Here is a 15,772-nt window from a genome sequence, read left to right on the forward strand (position 1 = left end):
ATTCTTGTAGTAAACTTTATTGCCAGATTTTAGTGTTAGTGTTTGCCATCGACCATGCATAAGTGTCAATTTTAGTGTTTTGTGTAATTTCTCAACCATTAATAAGTGAACTCTCTGTATAATGCACCGTCCAGACTACCACATCCTAATCACTTAATTCGCCGCGTGTCTTAATAATCGTCGCCGTCGCTCTCAGGGTAGCCTGCGCCCCTAGATCTGGTAGTCTCCCAGAATACTGCCAGATGCTAACCATTACCGCCAATCGAGGGCCGTGTGAGCAGAGATGAGGTCGACGATGATACTGTAACATGTGACGCCGCAATAAAACCAGTTACGTTCACGTGTGTTTTTCAATAATTACGGTGTCCTGGGTGGCCAGAACATCCCGGGGGTGGTTATGGGGGGGGGGGGGGCCTTTGTAGACGCGTCCCTGCCTGCAGCCACGAGGCAAAGAACCCTGCCCTCGAGTCAAAATTCTTGTTCACGTAATTTAAATATAACAATTTTAATACAGGCAGCGGGGACTGCGTCAAGCTTAAATTTACTAATTCTAAATCAGGTAGCGGGGACGGCGTCAATGTTACTGTTTCACATCACGAACACATTAACTGCTTATATTATTTAAATTTTTTATGTTAAGTTAATGTACCACACAAGAGGTTAATAGATAAAGTAGATTTGTTGGTAAAGGTGACAGGGTGGTATGTTGGTTAGGAGACTTTCTTACGGATAGAAGATAGTTGGCGAGTGTGGGAGAAGAATAGTCTGAAGAGGGTGAAGTGATGTTAGGAGTGCCGCAGGGGAGAGTGTTGTGGTCCCTGTTATTCACGAAAACGATGAACGATATAGGAGAGGGAACGGAGGCCAGGATGAGAGTGTTTGCGTTTGATTGAGTTATATATGATGTTTCGGTTGACGTCGTCCGACCGAAGGCCACCCTGAAGCCCGACCTGCAACCGCCAGTATTCAACCCCGCTAACGGAACGCGCCCCTAGCCATGGCCCACCCGAGTCAGGCGAGCCACCAGCAGCCAAGATAGAACCCGGCCCCATAATAAACAGACCGACATTACAGCCGACCACGTTGCTAAAAACACACACAGAATATAAACAATATTACGTATAAATTAAACGTTCGTTTAATGAAAGTGCGACGTAGGAGTGCCCGGACACTCATGTGTGTAAATGTGTCGATATGTGTGTAAGTGTTCCCCTGGCGGCCTTCTGCCTAGATTAGTTAAGTAATCCATGTGAAATAACTATTAACCCCGTGTGTTTCGTTATTACCCCCCACCGGAGCAGCCCGGCAAGAGACGAACAGTCTCTGGTGTGACGTATAATTTAAAGGACATAATTCGTAAACATACTAACTCTAAATTGTAGAAGGGACGAGTAATGTTAATTTAGCCTTAATAATTAATGTAGGAATTTAGCGCCCTTAAATTCTCTTATTAACGTGTTCCATTAGAAAATAACGTAATGAGGTCAACCCTGGCGCGAGGGACAACGAGCCTCGGCCGGACGCCATGACATCACGCTAGTACAGCGCGACTCGTGGACCGGGGCGGATGCACGTCCCACGGAGAGACATCATCCATTGTCTGCATTGAACTCACTTCTGGTAATTATAGTCACTTCCTCGAAACCTAATTTTACTTATCTCTCCGTGCGTACCCGGTACAATTTTCGGTCCAGGACTTAATCCGGCCGCATAACTTTTAAAACCCCCTGCACCACACTTGGTCCGCATATACGGCACGGGCCGCCTCCCGAACCACAGAACTTGAACTAAAACCAGTCACCCCGGTGCTGACACCACCCCGTAAGGGAACTAGGACGAATTTAGCTGCGGTCCGCGCTCCACTACAGTGGACGCGAACACCGCCTCGAGACATTGATATACGGGATTGGCCGCCTCCAATCGCCCTCACCCCTCTTTTGGGTAACCAGGCTCAGAACCGCTTAGTGCCACGCTAATACGTAACATTTAGTAATTTTGTGCGACGCCTGGAACCTGGAACGTTTTTTAGTAAACTTGTGCGACGCGCCACCACGTAACATTCAGTAAACTTGTGCAACGCACCATCAGTAACATTTTTGTCAACTTGTGCCACGCTTTATTACGTAACTTTTTAAACTAACTTTGTGTAATTGTGTAACTTCTGTATTGTGTGACGTCACCCTCTGTACGACGTGGTGTGTAATCAGCGGTATTACACCAAACCCACAGTCGCATGAATAAACGACACATGTCATTCGTTGCACTACTTCAGCGCCTAATCAATTAACCATACGACTCCCAACCACCACCAAGTAGGGAACTCCTAATATCCCACGCAACACCGCCGACGATCCTAGTGGGCGACGCAGGTCAATCGACCCCACGACCCACCTATCGACTAGAAGCAGAGCTAGTCTGGCGCCCACCCGGAAACACTACATCGACAACAGCCATTCCCGCTAGGAGCCGCACCGGGACTCGAGCCCGAGACCCCGGACGACGGCACGGTAGATGGGATACATCTTTATGGGGATATGATCAGTCTAGAAAGATGAATAGAAGAGAACAGGTGCTGTTTTGAATTTTCGAAAGACAATGGTGATTAGATTCATAAGGAAGAGGAAGGTAAACAGGAATGAGTATAGCTGTAAAGGGTAGGAGATACAGGAGAGAGAAGATTGTAAGTACTTGGGGTGACCCTGCAAAGTAACCTGCGATTGGCAAAATAGGTTCAGAAGGTTGTTTGTAAGGGAAGAAGGGCGCTGGGTTTGCTCTGCAGGACCCTACATGGAGCAGAGAAGTAGGTAAGGGAAAGACATACTCCACATGGGTCAGGCCAATCCTTGAGTATGCGGCCGTGATTTTGTATTCATTTCTAGTGACTCCGGAAAGGGAGTTGCTAAAGGTACAGCTTATAGCAGCGAGGTTGATGAGGGGTATGTGTTTGGGGTAGCGATATGGGCTGGGAAGCATTACATTACTGGAGAAGGGTAGAAAGGTTATTCAAGCTGTTTAAGGTGATTAAAGAAGAGGGGGCGGAGGAAAGCTGGGATCTAGTGAACACAAAAGTTGGGTATAAATTGCGGAGAGATCACAGTAGGAAGATCCAGAGTGAATGGAGGCATATGGATAGAGGGAGGTACACTTTCTACGTGTTAAAAGGGAGAGAGTGGAATTGGGAGGAGGTGGGAATGTCGGAGGTGTGTGATAAAAGGGGCCTGAGGATACGAATAAAAGGGGAGAAAGCCCAATTGCGATTGCAGGAAATTTTTTTATTGTTTACGTTACACAGAACAACATCTCCAGGGAATAATATTCCTCAATGTTTTAATTACCTTTTTATGTTATAATTATATAACTTTTCTCCACAAATACAACACCTTTTTTATTTTTATTTTTAATTTTATTATACATTTTATTAATCAATAAGGAACGTCTACCTTATAATGGCTCTTTGTTTGTATCGGAAGCAAGTTGTTTTGTATTCTTATGAATGAATTAAATGTAGCTGCCGTGACAAAATGGCGCTAAAATGATAAGTGGAGTTTATGTCTTATGAATGGTAGTGTTTAAAAAGAGAAATGGCAACACAGAAGCCTGTGGAATGGGTTTCGTCTCTAATTACTCGTTTTGAAGAGCAGGTAAAGAAATAAATTTTCTATTTATGTGCTATAAGGCTCTAATTTGTGTGTGTTGAACAAAAAATCAATAATACAGTTTATGAATGGGGTGGGCCCAGTTGGGATTAGGGAAAGGAATTCATATTTTCTAAAATGATCAGTAAACATTATTGTATGATTGTATTTGTATTAACAATGATTGTATAGTTGAGGGGCTTTTTAAAAAATAAATCAGAGATGTATGTTGATAATATTTTAAAAGGGCAAATTTTTTTTTATCAATGTATGATAGTTTTTTTTTTTTACTGAAAATCTGTACAGCTGTGCTTCGGGAAGCATAAATCTCTGATATGACTTCCTGTTTGATTAATAGATTACTTAAAATTAAAATTTAAATGCTGTATATACTTGGAGGTGCCTGCTTTCATTCTAATTTGTGCTTCAGGGTCAGAGTGGCAAATTTTTATATATAGGCCTATATATTAAAAAAAAAATTAAGTTGGAACTAAGAAATACTCTTGGCATTTTAACTAACCAATCTAAGTAGTACCCAAAAGCATGATTTAAAATTTTTTTAAAATAAAATTTTTTTTTAAAGGTTTTAAAATTGTTGATACATCAGCTGATTTATATTTTTTACTAACATGCCAACTGTTTGACTTTAAAATAGGCTGTTATGAAGAATGATTGAATTGAATTTTGTATAGATTAAAGTTGTTTTCGTAAATAAATATGCAGCTTTTCTTGTTATTGCTCTCACAGTTTATTTTGCTGTGTTACAATATGCTGTGCTGTGCTATCAATATTAAAATATAAATATATTTGTAGGGTTTGAAAACAATACTGTATGCTATGCTTTATATTTGCAATTTTTTCTATACATCAATAACTTTTCTAATATTTTTAAATTGGTAAGACTGCCAGCAAGTGTTACTGACTAGCAGTGATGGATCCAGTGTTTGTGGGAGGTGTGTTTGAAGGGGGAGGGATGTTGGGAAACTTGTCCCCCATCTCCACCATTCAGAAGGGTACAAGATGCAATGGATGAAAAGACTTCTGAAATAAATTTAGTGGACCATTTTTACATTAAATACTTACCGAAGACACATACAACAAAATAAAATTAAAAACAACTGAGAGCACCATATGCAATTCTAAAAATTTGTTTTGGTGTAAGGTTATAATTGCATATTACAATAATGTTAGTAATGAACACCAATACAGATTAAAAAAAAGTGAATTTTTTATTCAGAAGTTGTTTTACTCTTTGGCTACTTCTGAATTTTATAAATTTACTCAAATTGTATTTTGTGTGCTGTATTTTTAAAATTTTTATTTTATAATTTTTTTGTTATCTTTATCTTTGTTCAAATTCTTGTGCTTTTAGAAATAATATTTTAGAACATTTTTGATTCTTTTGTATTGTGGTATTCAAATACTGGATGTTTTAATGTAGCCTATGTAATATGTGCATTATCTGCTGACACAGTGTTAAACAATTATTGTACCAAATAATAAATAATCAGTGTGTCAAGCATGATGTTAGGGCTAACTTCCATGGAGATAAAGAATTTGTATCTAAATATTGATAGCAGTTTAGTAATTTTTTGTAGTTTCATTTGAATTTTATATATCGTTCAGGATATTATTTATTAATTTTACAAATTACAGTTAGCTGTTTCTAATTTTGATGGTAAAGAAGTTTGAAGGTTGGGCAGGCAGAAAAGTTTACAAATTTAATATATTTAATAGATTTAATAAAGTTGTGAAGAAACTAATAATGTTGTATGTTTAAAAAAAAAAAAATGATTTTAGCATACTGAAGAATTCTACATATTGTTAATGAGAATAGTTTGACTAATATTTTATTTTGTCTAATTTTTTTTGTGAAACATGTGATGGAAGTTGTACGAAAATAAAGTAGCTTACAATTACCTATATTGTCAGTAGTTTATAATATAATTTCATGCAAGATAAAACTGTCAGTTTATAAGGGCTCGTAGTGTAAAACAAAATAATTACTGTAATAAATGAATAAAATATCCTTTATTAACATGACTTGAGGGCTTCAAGAGTGATGTGAGGCAATACTAATGGCTGGCGATTGCAGCAGTTCTTGTAGAAATGATTTATTTACTATCGCTTGATGTACAATTTGAACAAGCAACACCTGTGTCACTCACTTTTCACTGGGACTGCATTATTGTAAAGAAAAAATATTGATTGTTAAAAAATTAGGGGGTTTGCAATATGAATTTTAAATACCTAGCTGATTGTTTAGTTACTTTTTATTGCATTTCAGTAGTTGTGTGGGTGTGTGTATTTTTATGATATGTTGTGGGTTTTGTTTTAATGCACTAGTATGTATTTAGTGAATGTATTCACATTTCTGTTTAAATTTTTATGTATACATTATATTTTTTAGTTTATAATGCATTTAGTTTGGCAATGAACTGCATGCTTACAAACTGTTTTGAGGTACTCTGTTGTGAGGTTCAGGGTGTCTTCCTGCAGCTAGCTCTAGCCGCACCTGTACATTTTTGCTTGCAGCTGCCGTGTCGCACGGGACCTCAGACAACGCACTCCCGAATCAACGAGGAGCAGAACAAGAAATGCTTGATACAGATCAGCCGCTACAGGTTCTCCCTGGTCATCTCGGGGCTCACCAAGATACTTCAGAGGGTCAACGAGCTGGTGAGATGATGCTAGAGGTTTCATTGGTGTTGACAACATGCCTCTGTGTGCCTACTGAGTGTGGGAATGGCTTTGTGTTTTATTCGCAGGCGCGTAAGACTTGGCATACTGGACGAGGGCAGCTTTTCAGTTATAAAATTGGAAAATAAATTTGCAACTTCATCTAATACATGAGAACTGGATTTTGTTGGTCTATAAATAAAAGGAAAGTGATAGTTTTAACTACCTTACTTTTAAACTCTGCAGGATATAAAAAAGTTAAGCATGACATATATAGAACAGGTGGAGTTTGTAAGCGTATACAAGGGTAAGAAAACAGACGTGAGCTGGATAGTTCATTGTTAAAAAATAGTTCTTTCCCATCCTTCTTAGTGCAACAGCAGTTTAAGTACCGTTATGTTTGCGGACCACATGCATCAGTGACATAAATGCCATCATGTAAGATGACCTGTTGTATAAGACTAGTTGCTGCTGTAAGCTCTTGAAACTTGCATAAAATTATTGTCTTATAGGCCGGAAAATAAATTGAGCAGACCAGATATCTTGTGTCATCCCATTAAGAAACCATCACTGAGAAATAAAATTGAAAGGAATGGAAAGAGGCTACTGTATTTTTTCACTCCAGATTGTAATCAGTATGTGAGGTGATAAGGGGTTTGTGTATTTTTCTTTGGTCAAGAGCATGTTACAACGACGTGTTTGAAGTTACAGTAAGTGCAATCCATTCAGGCTTAATTGAACTTTTCTGAAATCAACTGTTTTAAAAAACATCTGCCCTTAAACTGAGATTTAAAGAACGTTTTAAACTCTGGTACACACCCAGTTAGATTGTCAAAATATGAACGAAAAGTAGTTCCTTGACTTAATGTATAATAAAACATGTGTTTGAATTTCATGGCTGCTAACATTGGGTTACATTTGTTTGCGTACAGTAGAAAAACGTTTAATGTGACATAAACATTTTCATCTCCACCAATGTAACAGTTTTTCCTGGCTCAGCATGTGTCTGTGGATCACTAGGCTAATATTTCGAGGTGTGATCATATAATATCGTGAATAATTTTATTACAAACTTAATAATAAGCTCAAATAAAATGTGAACTAATCTCCTTAAAAATATTTTCTTTGGGTAGCGATGCACTTATCCCAACATTGATTCCATGATTGGAAGCATTTCTGGAAGGCTTCTTTCAGAAGGGCCTTACAGCGACTCTGTCGTGGTCCTCTCAATGTGGGGAATGGTGTTAAAATGTTTTCCTTTTAGCACAGTTTTATTTTTGGGAGTCAGTCAGAATTGGCTTGGTGCTAAACCAGGAGAGAAAGTCAGATGTAGATAAACATGGGGAATCTTTTGTTCAGGCAAAAACTCTTGGAGCAGATGCAATGTTTCTGATGGCACATGGTCATAATGTAGGATGACCCATTTTTCTGGTCCTTTTCTCCATACATAATTTTGCAAATATTACAATATACCCTTGTAATATTCAGAGTTTACAGTTTTTCCCCTTGGAATGGACCCTTACAAAACTTAATGTTAACACGTTCGAAATCCATGATGCGCGACATACATGGTAAACACTAACTCACTCTTCCGGCTCTGGAAGCAGATTGTCTAGTATCAACTTGTTCAAACTTATAGTGACTATCTCAATGTATCAGGCTATCTGGCTTATTACTTCAAATAGATGTAGCATCAGCAGTTAATGATATAAAAATTCATTCACAGTATTTTTTGGTCACACCTCATGTTTAGGCATGGGTGGAAGGATACTGAAAGTGGTTCCTAATAAAGGCTCCTGAAAATGTTCATTTTAGTGTTGTTCAGCAATATATATGTACCTGTTAGTAATGAGGTTAACTTTCGCTAGCAAATCATGTGCACACTAGCACCATAGAGCTAGACAGTCTAGGAAATAGTATGTCTTTACTTTTAGTGTTTGCTAATGACAAAATATCATCTTGGTTATTGCCAAGTTAACATATAATATTTATTCTTCCAAAATTAATGTTTAAAAAAATTAAAAAAAGAAGTGATTATTTTATGTTTTTGCGCGTAGTATAATTATGTTTTAAAATCTGTTATTTGGGTAAGATGTTAAGCTTGGTGCATGCCAGTGGAGAGCTGTGTTGTTCTGGTGGGTGGCAGTTCCTGTCGGTGATGGCGGGACCCCGGCCCCACGGCCCCGACATGGAGCGCAACTGCTACGAGTCGCTGCTCATCGTGCTGGACACGCTGGAGCGCTGCCTCAGCAACCAGCCCAAGGACACCGCCAAGTTCGACGAGGCCATGAACGTCAAGCTGCTGCTGCGGGAGATCTGCCAGTTCATTGGTGAGCCTGCGGTGCTATTCCTTCTTCATGCTAGGAGCCACATGCTGTGCAAAATTACTTTTTTGGAATACAAAAACTTTGTAGCGGTTAGGTCCGCTACTTTCAAACGGCGCGCGTCATCGCGGGCCTCCGGCACTCCGCTCCCCTCCTCCTTCTCCCTCTTCAAGACAATGTCAATGTCACTGTTCAATTTTAGGACAAACATGGTGCATAGGTCGGGAAACGAACCCAGGCCGCCCGCGTGGCAGGCGAGCATTCTACCACTGAACCACCGATTCAGTGGTAGAATTGTTTGTCCTAAAATTGAACATTGACATTGTCTTGAAGAGGGAGAAGGAGGAGGGGAGCGGAGTGCCGGAGGCCCGCGATGACGCGCGCCGTTTGAAAGTAGCGGACCTAACCGCTACAACTTAAACATTTGTTTAAAAATTTAAAATAAAGTCTTTTCATTTGCCTTCTGGCAAAAAAAATTATTCCTGGCGTTAGAAATTTGAACACACAATACAAATCATCAGCATTGCGTCATCTGTACCCGCTACGGCCCCTTATCAGAGTGCAGCATGCCAAGGCAGGCTTTGTTGTTGTGTGCTGCGCTGATAGCATATTCTCCACCTTTCGTGCTTTGCCTCCTTTACAATTTTTGGACACTCTTATTTTTGATTCATTTTTCATTGCAGCTCACATTCACGTGAGCCTCGGCTTGACAGCTGTTATCGTCGGTGAAAGTGCAAGTCCTCGTATTTTCTCTCAGTTGTTCATGTGGCTTGAAGGAAAGAAGGGAAATGGTCACATGTAATTGGGAAGAAATTGCTGCTGGGCCACTTTCATGTCATCACAGGCTGCATGTTCCTTAGCTTTTAAACTAACTTTTTTTTGTTTTAAAAGTATTTGTGGTTATGTTAAAGAAGAGGAGGTTTTGTCGTGGCTAGGGGTGTGCGAATAGTGGATTTTGATGGACGAATAATTTCGAATTGAATAGTAAAATTTTCGAATAGAATGCGAATAGTTTCGAAGTCGAATAGTTGTTATATATATATATATATATATATATATATATATATATATATATATATATATATATATATATATATAATGTTACTACACTGAACAATGGCGGGTTTTTATATATTTAGTTTATACAAGATATTTTCTGTGAATGAAACCACAAAAAAAAAGTTCACTTAGTATTTTTAAGAGTTATTGAGGACATGAATTTTTATTTCATATATAATAATATTTAATAATTGTTATCTATTTTATATTTGATGCAAATATTGGTCCGAATATAAGGCGACCATTTTTACATAAACGAGAAATGAGAAAATTGGAAGTCGCCTTATTTTCGCACCCAAGACGTCAGCACCGCAAACATTAGTTCCAAGCTGAAAGCTACAGTAGAAACATTTTTAAACAAAATGTTCACGATTTTTATATTAACAAAAACTTCGTTAGCTCACACGGGGAAAACGATAAATCCACCCAATATTGCAGTAATTCACAATTGTTTAACGTTGAAAATTAAAATATTTGTTCTTAAGTAAAAATGTGAATGTTGAAGCATCTCAAAATGGAAACATTTTATTACACATATCATATTTGTACTTTGTGTACAATCGCGTGTTAACATTTACGTTAATTTAATTTCCGATTTTTAACGGAAAATTTGTATCACAGCTATTTTCAGAACGATTGTTTACGTTTACAAAACATTTCGGAAGTAATGTTTGGAAATTCATGGCTGCCAACTGTCTTTACAGAATATTTCTTTGTTGTAAAACTAACATTGCCGAACACGCACGAAGACGCCATATTTACAGGAATTTGGTACGTTGCTTCAAAAGCTATTTTAATAATTTCACAGTAATCCACTCTTTATTTATGTAAAAACCTCTCAAACAACATAATTATCTTAGATTATTCTTTAAAATTCATAGGACAGAGACTCTCTGTCAGAGAGTAATATGGAAAAATATTCGCGGTCACGTCACCGAAGTTATTCATGGCCGTATGCTTCACCATGGCAGCTAGCCACTTGTTTTGTTCCGGCAAGCTGCATTCTTTGTTTGCTTTGTTACGTTTAACACACTACTAAATAGTAATACGTAGCTGTGAAACGGAAAGTTAAATGCGGTATACATAAATGCAAAAAGGATTTATCAACACAAAATGTATGTCTAATGAATTTTCACATTGATTTCTACCAAAATTATTTTTACATTTGTTTGGCCTCCTGAAACTGCAGGTCGCCTTATATTCGGGCATACGGTATTCGCAATTTTCAATTTTGCTATTCGAATTACGAATGTGAATAGTTCGTCAGTTACTATTCGCAACTATTCGTGTTTACGAATATTCGCACACCCCTAGTTGTGGCATCAACACTCCCATCTGTCTGGTGAAGTTCAGGCAGTAAACAACTGCATTCAAAAATAGCATAATTAATGGAGTTTAAAAACAGAGCATGTTGTTTTTCAATTAAATTGTTCCCATATTTGAGAATACATTAAAGGGGAAGGTTTTAAGTGATTGGGAGTGGGAGTGGGAAAAGTACAGCACAGTTGCATGTCATGTAGAGATTTGATGGTCAAATTAAAACATTTAAAAGTACGAATAATAAAGGCTGATTTATAATTTTTATTTTAGTAGTTAAATTTCCAACAATATTTTTCCAATGTATTTTTCCCCCCTTGCAGTGCAACATTTATGATTTGTGACGTGAAATTCTGACCTTTTTTTTGAAGGACTTCAATATTTCTTTTGTAATTATTAGGCCAATTACAAGTAATGGTGGTTTGGGGAATAGGTATCTTTTGCCATTGTCAGTTCTTATTGTGGCGAGGTTTCATTCAAATGCTAATTATGCTTTACTTAGTACTTAGTTTAACTTTGATCTGTTTTTTTATTCAGTTGTCACCTGTTCCAGATGTTCCAAATGATAACCTGAATGTTCTGCAGCTGAAAAACTTGGCTTCCAAAGTTCTTTTTGCCTTAAGTTTAAATTTCTTCAATGCAGTGTTCAACAGAATATCTGCCAGGTAAATTATTTCTGTTACACACTAGATGTTATGAATTGCTTCAAATGTGCAATGTCATATGAGAAAAAAATTAGAGTAATATTTTAGTTCAGATGGTCAGTATTGTTTGTTGAATGTATATAAATTTTACCAGATGATTGTTTTCTGCTGTTGGGCTATCACTTATTGACATATTTCTTTTTACACACTTTCACAGATTACAAGAACTAAGTGCATGTAATGAGGAAAATCCAGACTACAGTGACATAGAGCTGATACAACACATTAATGTTGATGTTATTCGCCTTACTAAGCTTCTAAGTGGTAAGTGTTCTTATAAGTGGTAATATTTAAATGTAAAATGGTAACTAAAATAAAATTAAGGCTAAGTAAACATAATTTTTTTTTCAAATTGAATAATGCATCCATTAATAATATAAAAATAAAATTGAGAGTAAGTCTGTGTAGAAAAATGTGTGGGTGGAGTCCATGTACAACAGAAGGGAAACTCTTGCTTATTATATTATTACATTATTAGGTATAGTAAACATAGTTCTCTTTGGCAGATAAAAAAAATATTTTAAAGTATACAAGCGTTAAAATATGCTATTGTGCAAGTATGCAAGTGTGAAAGTACTTAAGTATGCAAGTGTTCAAGAATGCAAGTGAGCAAGTACCGTATTGGTCCGAAAATAGGCAGACCTCGAAAATAGGCCGACCCCTTCTACAGCACACTCAAAATCAGGGAAAAATAAATTTTAACTAACTAAAATGATTATCAGCAGTATATTATCACAGTAACACTTCAACTAAGTTAGTATTTATTGAACTGACAAAATGTGTTATTCTTACTTACAAAAATTATAAATATTTATAAGCTGTGTTTCCGTTTATCTCCACATTCTTTTGTAGTGGTGCCAACATTTTATACGGCAATGGCTACATTTTCTAAGTTCATAGAAATTGTGACGTAAAAACATTTACCGGTACGTTTAATTTTGACGTAAAAAACCCAAAATAGTTTCATGTAAAACGTGTATGAATCAACCATAAAACAGCCAATATTGCAAATAGGTTTTATTGTTCTTGTTACTGTTGGTATGTACCGGTATTTGTTTATTCGTGTAGCAACTACAAGTTGCCAACACTGGTGCCATTTTGTTTTTCCTGTGGTAGAAGAGTAAATAAAGCATACTACGGTATATAAACTTACGGCAAAATTGCTGTTTTTACTACTAATTGTTTACTGTAAATACCACATTTTGCAAGAAAATTTAATTACAGCAGCCTGTTAATACAGTTCAAAAATAACCAGACTGAGCTTTTAAAAACTATGTGCTACAAGTGACCACATCTGTGTACTTAACTTAAAATATGATACGTTATTGGGGTTAAGTGTGTTTACTAAATTTCTAAGTTGGAAAAACTACTAATTCCACGTAAGTACGGCGTAATTTTAGGTCAATGAATTGTATATCTGATAACATTTTTATGCCATAAGTGATTCTCCTTGAATTGTATGTGTTTAATTATACTATTTTGGCTAGTGCCCCATTATAGGCCGACTCTAGATTTCAAGGTTGACAAAACTGGCAAAAAAGGTCGGCCTATATTCGGACCAATACGGTATGTAAGTACAGTTTTTAATATGCAAGCACGCAAGTGTACAAGTATGCAAGTGTGCAAGTGTGCAACTAACCAAGTGAGCAAGTGTGCAAGCTTGCTGCGTCATTTGTACCTCTCCTCTGCTGTCTCTTCCTCAACTGGTACCCCACCACATACCTAACTATTCCCCTCATGCGATTGGAATTTTCGTAACGCTCAAAAAATGTAGCACCCTCAGCAAAACTTTTCACTTCAAATATTTTTGAAATTAACTTTCAGTTAATTTACTCTAATACAGTAAATAGGTACACTTATACATATTATTTTAAATAATCAGTAAACTTCATTTCAGATCTCTTCCCCTGAACATTATTAAGCATGATCAGTATTTTAAGGGAAGTAGAATTTCTTCGTGGTTCAATGAAACACATAATAAGGCAAATTTAAATAATAATTTCAGATGTATCTATTTACACAGCTGAATAGATGAATTTAGATGCATACACTTGTTGAGCCACAGCTGTATTGATGTTTTAATCTGCAAGTGTTGTGAAAACCTGAAGGGTGTAAAGGAAAGAAGAAGGATAACTTTTATGTAGTCAACATAATTTGACGTTGACCGGGGCTACGTCCTCCCTGAGCCCGATGTGCCTCACGTCTCGCCCTTGCTGGCCCCCTCCTCCCACCACCACCCTCTATGACCCTGGCGTTTCAAACCACCCGCCGTAGTGGATATGTGTGTGTGCGTGTGTCGGCCCGCGCCCACCGGTGTGATGTCAGTGCTTCGCTCCCGAAAGCTGCAGAACGAGGACGAACATTCCCGAGGCCGACTTTATTTTAATTTTAAATTAGTTATGTAATTTTATTGTTTTCAGCCAGTAGGCTAATTTAATTAAGGGTTTATGTATGTTTATTCCTTTTCCGGTTGCATGCTTTATTTAAATACATGTTAACAACCGGTGGCCGGATGTGAGTGGTGGACCCGCCTTGAGAGCGCGCCGGAAGGTAGTCTGTCGCCGTCGCTGCCTGAGGCAAGGAGTCTCATGCGCCCATTGTCTGCAACTCTCGACTATTGCTGATCCGCGTCCGTCTGGCTATTTAATTTATATAAATAATTTTCTTTAACTTCAGGACTTACCTCGGGCAGTAGACTGTTTTATTTAAGTTTTATTTAATTAACATATGAGTGTCTTCTGTGCGCGTGGCCACGCGGGGAGAGGACTGAGGTGTGTGGGCCGCCTTCGAGAGCCTACCTTATTGTGTGTTTTTAATAAATAGCGTGGGATGTAATTACGTGTTTTTATTTATACTGGGGGAAACGGGCCTCGCTGCACACAGGCGAAGTTACTGCCCTGAGAATAGAGTCGCCGGGTCCACATGCCCTTAACACATGTGATGGCGGTCTAGGTATAAAACCAAGTACATATATCCGAAAATCTGAACCACTTTTGAGACAGCAAATTCAAGTGCTGAACTATTATGTATCTAAAGGGATTGAGTGTGATTATTTTGAAGTTGAAATTGTAAGTCAACGAGTGTTATGCAAACTTTTTTCTCAGTTGGCAGAAGCAATGAGTTGACTCAAGGAAGAGTGAGGGAGAGTATAGTGTTAGTGTATAGAGGGTAATGGTGAACTAGAATACCTGTAAAATTAATGTATGACAATGGAATTTAAAATCATTCTTTGCTTTTTGAATGCATCAAGAGTGCATCAATTTTATTAACATTTTAACAGAGATATTATTTACATTGCTTGATTGTGTGCTTGCATTTAGGCCATTGTAGATTGAAGTGTGTAGAGCTTTGCAAGTTAGTTTTATGGCTTTGTTGAGTTTGAACATTTGTTCGTTCCAGAAACCATACAGAAGTTCCGCCTCCTTAAGAAGTCGGCCCACATAGTTCTAATGATGTCGCTAGAGAAAGCAATATGGAACTGGATGGACACTTATCCAAATGAATTTGCAGACATTCAGGTTTGTGAGACTGGAAAATAATTAACTGTTTGGAGCTTTAGTGTCTTCTACAATTTTTTTAAAATATTTTCTGATGTTTCTTTATAGAAAAAACCCAATGAAGAGTTGTCTAAGTGCTGTGAGGGTCTGTTTGACATCCTGGATACATTTGCAGACAACAAGAAGGGCCGGGCTGCCGTGTGGCCATTGCAAATCATGCTGCTGGTGTTGTCGCCGGTAAGTCTTGATCCTTCATAGGCTGCTGGACTTAGCAAGATGCTGTGTTGTGGCGGAGAAGTTAGTTAACCTTCCACAACATATAAGGTTTCTTAAAAGGGGATAATTTTTTAATTTTATAAATTATATTTTATAAATTAAATAAATAAATACATGTGTATTTTCAGGCAGGTGTGAGAATAATATAGTAGTTAAAAATCAACAAGATATGTTTTTGGGACTAAGAAACATAGAAGGTTCTTAAAAATCATAACTTTCATCCTTTTGTTATGGATTTATTAGTTCTAATTTAATTGAAGTAGCTGCGCATACTCATAATT

At 37.4% G+C, this 15,772-nt stretch overlaps 1 protein-coding gene across 4 annotated transcripts in view; it reads left to right on the forward strand.

The window, feature by feature from the left end:
* Positions 1 to 3,504: 3,504 nt before the first annotated feature.
* The window catches only part of LOC134530397 (neurofibromin), a 160,174-nt gene continuing 147,906 nt past the window's right edge, over positions 3,505 to 15,772 (forward strand). For 2 of the 4 annotated variants that reach the window (XM_063365180.1, XM_063365182.1), the window contains exons 1-7: positions 3,522 to 3,641; positions 6,171 to 6,314; positions 8,461 to 8,644; positions 11,568 to 11,679; positions 11,876 to 11,982; positions 15,118 to 15,236; positions 15,324 to 15,452. In XM_063365180.1, the coding sequence (XP_063221250.1) occupies positions 3,582 to 3,641; positions 6,171 to 6,314; positions 8,461 to 8,644; positions 11,568 to 11,679; positions 11,876 to 11,982; positions 15,118 to 15,236; positions 15,324 to 15,452 (855 nt within the window). In that variant the 5' untranslated portion in view covers positions 3,522 to 3,581. Of the gene's footprint in view, positions 3,642 to 6,170; positions 6,315 to 8,460; positions 8,645 to 11,567; positions 11,680 to 11,875; positions 11,983 to 15,117; positions 15,237 to 15,323; positions 15,453 to 15,772 lie in introns of those variants that run through there. The other 2 variants (XM_063365179.1, XM_063365181.1) reach the window with 2 other exon arrangements.

Source organism: Bacillus rossius, chromosome 3 (genome assembly GCF_032445375.1).
Source record: "Bacillus rossius redtenbacheri isolate Brsri chromosome 3, Brsri_v3, whole genome shotgun sequence".
NCBI classification, from domain to species: domain Eukaryota; kingdom Metazoa; phylum Arthropoda; class Insecta; order Phasmatodea; family Bacillidae; genus Bacillus; species Bacillus rossius.